The following is a 9,520-nucleotide window of genomic DNA, read 5'->3' on the forward strand; positions in this document are numbered from 1 at the left end:
CGTTCGGTCGATTCATACGAAAAATGCAAACGAGCGAAAAAAGATGACGTGGCTGATCTCCCTGCTGTAAGATGCGTACCAGGAATCAAACGGCCGCGTTCGGGCTGAGATCCAAAAATACTAGTCGTTCAAGAGCTGTAGATTCAGAAGAGGAAATCAATGGATGGAGACGCGGGTCCGGGTGTGGTTTTGGGTAGGCCGGGGCTGATTTGAGAGTCTGCTTTGAAGTTGCGAATGATGATAATAAAAGTCTCATGTCCAATACAAAGGGTGCAACGGGTACACTAGATGCATGTTGAGATCGATACGGCGTGCAACAAATTGTCACATAACACAGACGCACAAATAGCAAACAAGCAACGATGGAATGGCGCGGGCTAATATCATCTTCGAAATCCGGTCTCGCTGCTGGGTAGGTATTTGCTAGCGTCACTAAAGAAAAGAGAAAAAGAAGAATCGGTGACGGGTGAGCCAGCCAGACAGCCAGCCACCCTCCCCTCCCCTCCTCCGCGCGCATAAACCCCCATCGCCACCCCTACCTAGGGGCCTCTCCCCCATTCCACGACTCCTCTGCCCCACGCCGACGGCGAGCGCAAGCGGAGAAGGAGGGGCCGGCCGCCATGCCCTCGTTCATCGTGCCCATGCCCGGCGGGAGGGCGCTGGCCGCGGGCGCCGGCAGCAAGGCGGGCAAGGCGGCGCTCACCGGCGCCAGCTTCCTCGGCAACACTGCCGCCGCCTTGTTGACGATTGCTCCGGTGTAAGTTTCCGTTCCCGTCCTGCTCCCTCTCTCTCTCTCTCTCTATAGTTGGCGACTACGCGTGCTTGCGTATTTTCTTGGCTCGCTCCTTGCGCCGATGCGGCAGCATCACCGGCCGGCCGGATCTAGGAAAGGCAGGATCATTTTCTTGCGCCGTCGTGCCGCGCGCGCCACCGCCGGCTGGATCTAGCTCGCTAGCTGCACGCCTACGTACGTCCCTTAGGCAAGGAGTGACCTTCTGTTCCTTGATGATTTTGGTGATTCCGCCATGCATGCATTGCATTGCATGCCAAGGCGTGGCATCTCCATGGCATCTGGGCGCGTGCGGGTGCATGCTCCCGGCCGGCGTAGAATACTGTGGTTGGCCTGACTCTGTTCGATGCGGCGGCCGGATCTTGCCTGTAGCTCCGAAAAAGGGGGCCCTTTTTTCAATTCCCTGCCACACCGTCGGCCGGTCGACTCGCCGGAGTTGGATGGCATGCTCCCTGGCTGGCTGCACGGCGGGTAGGCGCGCGTACCGCAAGCGGAAGCTGCATTGTCGTTTCTTGGTGATTGGCATCGACACAGCTGCAGGGCTTTTAGCAGATTGCAGAGTCTTATTTTCTGAAACTAGCTAGCTAGTGCACTGCCGAATTCAGATGAGGGTGCCATATCTTTTTCTTTGGATATTGAAAAACTGGCTACATGCATTCATGGTGATGGTGTGCCGATTGAGGGAGGGTGCAGAACCTGGTATATATTGCAAGATGCATCATTTGTAATTAATTAGGTTGCAAATCATTCGTAAGAAACGAGAGGAAAAATCACACTAGGCTAGCTGTTTCATACATTAGGATTGAGGATGCAGAATCAACTAGTGATTAATTACTGCCTGCATATACCTGTAGGCTGTTTCATAGTCTTGGTGATTTCGTTTACTGTCTGTATACGTGCATCAGAGGCTGCCTACCTAGTCTCCTGATTAATCACAAAATGATGCATCTTGCAATTAGGGGGAATATTGCAACCTGGTAAATTACATCATGAATACTACTTTCTCTGTTCACAAATATAAGATGTTCTAGACTGACCATACAAGTCTCTAAAACGTCTTATATTTATGAACAGAGGGAGTACTAATTTTCAGCATTATGGAAGCATATGGTCTGTAAAGACTTGAACTGCTTGATTAAGGGTGCCGGAAGCTGCAGGCTTTAATTTGTTGGTGTTTTGGTTTTTTGGTGGTTAGCATTGACATGGCACGGCTTTCAGATTGCAGAGTTTTCTTTTGTTTTCTGAAACTATCATGGTTTGCCGATTAAGGGTGCCCTGCCATCTTTTTCTTTGGATATTGAAAAACTACATGGTGTGCCGATTGAGGGAGGGTGTAGAATCAAGTAAACGCTCAAGTGAAACTGCATGCATGCATCAAAGCTGACTGAGTTTTGTCTTGTCAAACTAGAGGCGTCAGGGCGTGCTGTAGAATTATTTGTTATAATAGCACTCAAGTCATCAATCTGATAAAAATTTGCAACCTGGCTCTGCTTTCTCTGCACTGCACTGCCTTCTTTTTGCTTGATACAACTACTACTTCCATGATGATGCAACTTCATTACTGATGCTGCCTGTAATATCACAGCCCGGTTAATTAGATCATGCATGGATAATTATTTGTAGGGATGAGTGCATTAATTCCCTAATGCTGTAATATATATGTCATGATTCCATATTGCAAACTCACTACTAACTGGTATAAATTGAGATGATTATGCTGTGATGATAGATACCCCCCATCCCCTCTTCTTCTCTCTGATTACTACCTGCATGTAGGTGTAGCTCCGAAAATGGGGTTTTATTTGGCCTGCCTTTTTTTACTTGTAATTTTTTTTTACTGGCGGTATAAACGCATCACAGGCTTGCTAGCTGGTCTCCTAATCAATTAGAAATCATGCATATTGCACCTAGGGGGAACATTGCAACCTGGTAAATTAGATCATGAATATGTCATTGCTTTTGAGTGAGCATATATAATCATGTTTGTTCTGACTGACTTTGGGAACAGATTATGAGACAAATAAAAATTCAGAGAAGAAAAACAGGGGGGGAAATGTTGTCTCTGAATTTTCCTCTCACTGCATCTCTATCCATCTTGTTTGCCGATGTTGATTCATTGATCTTAAGCACACATCCTGTTTGTTTGTTGTTTTCTTTTGCTTTCTCCCCCGGACCGCCTATGCTAAATCTTTGTGCAATTCGGTGCTTTGCCTGAATGTGAGCGTATAATCAAGATTTTGATAGAGACTGTACATTTTTGCAGATTCAGCTTCGTGGCCCCAATCTTCAGGGAGAAGGCAGTTGGTGACCGGACGGCGTACGGGCACATCGTCACGCTGTTCAGCAGTGTGGCGATGTTCCTTTACGCACTCCCGGGCTACCCTGGCGCCATTGTCTCGCTGATTATCAACGGAGTCTCCTCTTTGCTGCAGCTGGTATATGTCTGCGTGTTCCTCTGGTTCGGGGTCGGGGCGGCGCGCCGCTACGCTTTCTTCGTCCTCGCCCCTGTGCTCATCGCGTCAGCGCTCATGATCTGTCTAGTTGCCACTAAGGTCATCTGGGGCTCTCCTTTCGTTGCCGCTGTTGCCGCGGGCGCCGCCCTACTCTCCTACTTCTCCGCCATTGCTGACGTGGTATGTTGAATTGACATCATCACACTACCCTTGGGAATTGAGGGGGAAAAAAAGAGAGGTTGCCATTGCTTATATTCCGCCATATCAAAAACTTTGCGTCGTTTTGCAGGTGGCGGCGGCAAAGAGCAAGGATGTGGCCAACATGGATCCGCTCCTCGAGGTGTTGCTCGGGCTCGTCAACGCTTCCGCTTCGACTGGCTTTGGGTTCTTTTCCACTCCTTGGGATCTCTACACTGCGGTAAGAATAGAAACTATGTCCTCTCATCTAAGCAAGTATATTTTGTGTTTGTGATGGTTGTTGATTAGTTAGAAACTTTATTGCGTGACTTGTAGATACCAAACGCCATCGGAGTTGCGATCCTGCTGGTACAGTTGGTGGTGTACGTGATGCACTGCAACCCTCAGCCAGAGCCAGAGCCAGAGCCAGAGCCCGAGCCCGTCCACACCGTCGATGTGCCGAACTACGCGTTGGATCTCCATGCTTTGTTCGCATGCCCCGTGTAGGCGTAGACCATCAACCTTCATGAAAAACTTTCATACTGCTATGCAGCTAAACTTATTTATGAGCTCATGTTTGTTAGTATGAGATTATGGCACTATCAGTTTTGTAATATGTTAAGTACCGAAAACTATGATTAGTCTCAAGTTATTTCTAGAATATTATGATTCTTGAGTCTTAACATCATCAGTAGAAAATCAGAGGTCAATGTTCTCTCGAGACTTTGTGCCTGTTGCTTTTGCATTCCCTACCACCGAAATATCCCTTTGGATAAATACATACACCTGTCGTTCTTACTTTTTCCCCCAGTTGATCTTGCTCTCGCCAGGCGTTTGACAGCGGGCATGGGGGATGTGGATGGCTGAAATCACCCATCGAGATACACACAGAAATATTGGCTTGGGTCATTTCACACCGCCGAGCTCGCCGCCCGTGAGTACGACCATTAGTCGGTCTAGGGCTGCACGGCGCCAATGCCCCCTCAACTTTACATGGGGCGAGATGCCACTGCTCAACCCGCTGCCGCCAGGGGCGGTGAAAGCGCGGTGGCTCAGGAGGACCGTGAGGCGAGGGAGTGGCTCGTGGTGAAGGCCGCCGCCACCAAGTACATGGAGTACCTCCACCGCCAGTACCCCAAGCTGGTGGAGGTGGAGCAGGAACTGTACACAAAGCAAGCGGCCGGTGGGGACAACATCATCGTGCTCCCAAGCGACGAGGAGGACGACGGTGGCAGAGGAGGCGGCAACGACGACGGCTTCGACATCGAAAAGTGGCAAAGAACCTTCCCCAACTAGAACGACGACGACACATGTCCTGGCCCCATGGGCGGTGGCATCTCTAGGGTGGATTGGTTGGACCTGGCAAAGTCGGATAGCGACTAGGTTTTCGATAGATTTAAGTTTTAGTTTATGTTTAAGTTCAAATTTTAGTATCGGTTTAAAACTAGACTTTGTTTCGCTGGATGGTAATGTAAATTAGTCCTAGGTGTCAAATTTCGGTTTAGACTAGACTTTGTTTTATCTATCCAAATTCAATTTTTACTCCTTTAAAATGGGGGACCAGCTAGAACCAATCAAAACTTAATGGAGTAATATACTCCACTAAGATTCACTTGACCGAATCCTCATCTATTTTTAAGGGGATTGGCTAGAGTTGCTCATAGTACCCCCATAAAACAAAATATTTACTCGAACCAATCGTCATATAATCCAATCGTATGCACACACTCGGGTTAGTAACCGCCACCGTAAACTTCAAGTTCAGCGGCCACGCTTTGAGGTGGACAAAGCGATTAGGGCTCAACTGACTCTCGTCGGCGCCATCACCGGTGTACTTTGTCCTTGATGGCCTTAAGGGCATTGAGGCATGGTGGATTTTGGTCTTACCGACGGAAGGGATCCAACTCCATTTTTAATTAGAGTTTTCAATTTGAATATGATTCGTGTCCTACTCATGAAGGTGAGACAGGGGCGGCTGACTATAAATGGAACAAGGTCCTTCTCGCCTTGTCCCCGTCCGATGGTGCATCTAGCGTTGCTAGTAGGTGTGTGGAGGTGTTTCTTCGACAAATCTCGCGAGATTCAGTCGGTAGTGATTTTTTTATTGAACTGTTGGATCCCGTCTTTGTCCGTGTGTTTACACATTGGAACCTTCCTGTCTAAGCTTCTCTTGATTAACAACAATTGTTGTTTTGGTGTGCTGGTACGGTGGGGCCTTATCACGATGACTTGTTGATTGTTTACTACAACAAAGTGTGTCTGACTTCGGGGAAGAAGTGGCAAATCATTTTTTAGTGGGGAAAAATGATTAGTCGTCGCAAAGATTTAGAGTTGTTGTTGGAGCTGCTCTTTGGCCCCCAAAGACCAAAAGAGTAGTAATTCTCACAAGAACATTTTTTGGTTTGCTGTTGGAGATGGTCTTACAATCGACAAAAAAACTAGATACCCCTATTTTCAAAACAACATGAAACTCGAAAATCATGGGGAGGAACTCGAGGGGGGTGGTGATGAAACTAAATCTAACAGGGTGGAAGTTCAGGGGTGGCGATGCGATGCTCGGGGGAGGGCGACTAGGTGAATCCGATAGTGTGAAGCGTGGTTGATGACCGCAATTAGGCAAGATCTGGCTGTGACACAAGCTCGGCGACAGTGCCCCCCCCCCCCCCCCGAGAGTGGAGGGGTGGCAATGGCTGCTGTCAAAATTGGTCGGCACAACGGCCATGGAGCAAGAGTTGGGCTTGGCGCCATTACTTTGGGGTATTTTCTTTAGGTGATAGAGAACCAAATACACCAATACTATGCAGATTTTGGTCTGGAGCAAAAAATATTTGGTCGCCGGTTTTGATATTTTATTTGATTTTTGCTCCAAAAGATCAAAAATTTCGTTTTGTTTACTTTTGGCTATGTTTTCTATCCGTTGTTGGAAATGTGTGAGCTCATAACTTTTATTTTTGGTAACAAGAGCTCTCAGCTTGAGGAGAAAGAAAACTTCCCCTTTTCCCAAAGAAAGGTGACTCCCTGGCGACAAAGGCTTCCTGACTCTGTCGTCACCCTCGGTCTGCCTCACCTCATGTAGCCTCAGGGCCATGAAGACGCGGTGGACCCCGACTCTTACTGGTGAGAGGGCTCCTGCTCCGTTTGTAGGTGTTTTTCTAAGATCGATTAGGGTCTGTGTCCTGCTTAGGAAGGTGGGGCGGTGACCGCTCCATGAAGATGGAATGAGGTTCTCTCCGCCTAGCCCCCTCCCCGCGACGCGTCCAACATCTTTGAAATGCGTGTGGTGGTGGTGTGTGTCTTAGACGGATCTCGTGGGACCCGTCCCGTGTTGATCTTCGGTGGATCTTCGTGGATCCAGCCTTCGCTCGTCTGTGTTTGTGTGTATACATGTTGTATCTTTTTCGATTTAAGCTTTCGTCGGTGATGATAGTTGTTTTGGTGCGACGGTACCGCAGCACGATGACTTTCTGCCTGTCCAATATAACATGGTTTTTCCGGCTTCGCTAGACAACGGCGTGCCTCCCTCTCGCTCTACTAGGCGTCGCTAGATAGTCTATGGATCTGGATGTATTTTCTATCAGACCTTCTCCTCCTCCAAAAAAGAAAGTTAGAGTTCGTGCCTCTCGCCGGCGCCAGCGCAGGTCCGCCTCGTCTCCGGTGGCTCTAGGGCCATGGAGGCGTGGTGGATCCTGGCAAGGGTCGGCGGGAGGGCTCCGTTTTTAGTCGGTTTTTTCAATCTTGTTGGGGTTTTTGTCCTACTCAGGAAGGCGAGACGGCGGCGGCTCCCTGAAGATGGAATAAATGTCTCCCCGCCTAGCCCCCGTTCCGGCGGTGCGTCTAGCATCGTTGGTGGGCGTGTGGAGGTGTGTCTCCGGCAGATCTATCTTTGGTGAATTTGCTCGGATCTCGTCGTTGTTCGTCTACGTTTGTGTGTCTTCGGTTTGGATCCTTCCGATCTACGTTATTTTTCATCGGCGACGGTTGCTGTTCTGGGGTGCTGGTCCTAGGGGGCCTTAGCACGATGACTTCCCGACTGTCTACTACAACAAGTTGTGCCCAGCTCCGGCGATGGAGGGGCGATGACGGCGGCGCGCCTTCGGCTCGCTTCGGTGCTTGTAGTCGTCGCTAGGTGGTCTACGAATCTGGATGTCATTTTTATTTCTGGTATTCGTTGTACTGCCATGATTGAAGATGAATAGATTGGAAGTTTTCTGAAAAAAAAGAATAAACCGCAAAAAAGTCCGAAAAAGGAAACTCGAGCAGAGCGAACGAATACAAGTCACAGATTATTTCTTTATTACTAGTACAAATGCCCATGCATTGCACCGGGCGAGAAAAAGACACATGTGCGATTGTGCATCATTTTTATATTCAGTTTAATGTACGCCCATAATAAGTTTCAACATGGAAAATTCCTTATTTTAAATAAAAGTTAAGATTTTCATAAAAATTGGAACACTTAATAATTAACATTTTTATGAAAATTGGAACATTTCCTAAAAAAGAATAGTTTTTTAGGAAAAAGATTTTTTTTACATATAATTTTTAGAGCATTTTTGCTAGGGAATTTTTACAGATGGTTGTTTGCTTGGGAAGAGTTTGTTCCTTCTTTTTAATGCCCGTGAGTTGCAACAAGTACAATCTTGCAAAACCTGCTCCATGTGTCCTAACGCAACATTTTCTTTTATTCAAATATGATAATTAATGTTACACTTATTCAAATCTGATAATTAATGTTACACTGATTATTGTTTTCTTTTTGAGTTTTTGGTCATTAAGAAGCCATCATAGCGTTCTTTGTTTGATTCAAGAGTAGTGGTTCATGGAATAGTCTCTGAGTTGGTTTTATTTTTGCTTTCCGCCACAGTTGCCGCAGAGGGAGGACAAACGACGCACGAAGACCACCATGGTTGACATGGAGGGAGGACAACGACGCGCGAAGACGCCTCGAGGGAGATAGGTAGGTCGCCGGAGCACCAAAACAACGTGGTCGTGATTCTCTGTTTATTCCCAATCTTAATGAAGAGTTCCACACACTGAAGAAACAGAGATCATCCATCGGAAGCAACACACAAACCAGGAGGAGCAGCATAGTTCATATCTTCAGATTGAGGGAAACATATTTGTGGAAATTAAATAATAAGAGCACTGCAATTGCTAGTAAACTACATGATAATTTCAAGCAATACACAGGACCACCATCATATCTTCAAATATACTTTATTGTCATTCTGTACATGTATTTGGTCCTTCATACAACATATATATGCATTGATCACCTATATAATTAAGATTATTTTTAAATACATCAGTAATAGATATTAATGATTAATAACATTTTCCTGTTTGACTACTTACATCATCATTTACCCACTCTTCTTCATCTAGCAGACACATAGATCTGAACCAACAATTGTTTTCTGAAAGATGATTCTATTGCTATATGAGCACATAGATCATGATCGGTCAATGTATAGTCTGCAAAAAATCAAATACTTTAATAATATATTGAATACAAAAGTACACAGAATAAATCAAACAAATACCTTGTGGTAGATAATCATATTTCTCTTCAACTATGATCTCTTTATTTGAATCTGGTTCCTTAACATCATGTAATGGTAAAACTGATTCCGGCACAATCGATTCAAAACATTCAGAAATTGGAGAGATGCTGACATAGTTGGTGACATTGGTGATGGCTCCAGAACACCTGTTTCAGAAATTTTTGCTTTTTTTTGAAGGTCAGTTATCCAAATCCTCTGCAATGTTCATTTCAGCGATGTCATCTATTTTCTGCAGTTACAACGTAAACAAAAGGTAAGCCTCAAACCATTATTTTGTTTGTAGAATATGTCAGATTGTGCAAAGATAGAGTCAACAGGGAATTGTATCAAATATGGAGCAAATAGAATAGGCTACTGTTGCCACCACCAAGGGAAGCAAATATATTTTGTATTATATATGATGCAGAACTAATCTTGGGCACTAATTTACTAAAAAAGGGCAGCCCGGTGCATGAAGCTCCCGCTTGCGCAGGGTCCGGGGAAGGGTCCGACCACTTTGGGTCTATTGTACGCAGCCTTTCCCTACATTTCTGTAA

At 46.2% G+C, this 9,520-nt stretch overlaps 1 protein-coding gene across 1 annotated transcript; it reads left to right on the plus strand.

Moving 5' to 3' along the window:
* The first annotated feature begins 620 nt into the window (after positions 1–620).
* Positions 621–3,958, plus strand: LOC119360547 (bidirectional sugar transporter SWEET4-like). Its single transcript, XM_037626140.1, has 4 exons — positions 621–757; positions 3,054–3,423; positions 3,533–3,661; positions 3,757–3,958. Exons 1-4 carry the CDS (start codon positions 621–623, stop codon positions 3,925–3,927), a joined length of 807 nt encoding a protein of 268 aa, XP_037482037.1. The 3' UTR covers positions 3,928–3,958.
* The last annotated feature ends 5,562 nt before the right edge of the window (positions 3,959–9,520 follow it).

The sequence above is a fragment of the Triticum dicoccoides genome, chromosome 2B, assembly GCF_002162155.2.
Source record: "Triticum dicoccoides isolate Atlit2015 ecotype Zavitan chromosome 2B, WEW_v2.0, whole genome shotgun sequence".
NCBI classification, from domain to species: Eukaryota; Viridiplantae; Streptophyta; class Magnoliopsida; order Poales; family Poaceae; genus Triticum; species Triticum dicoccoides.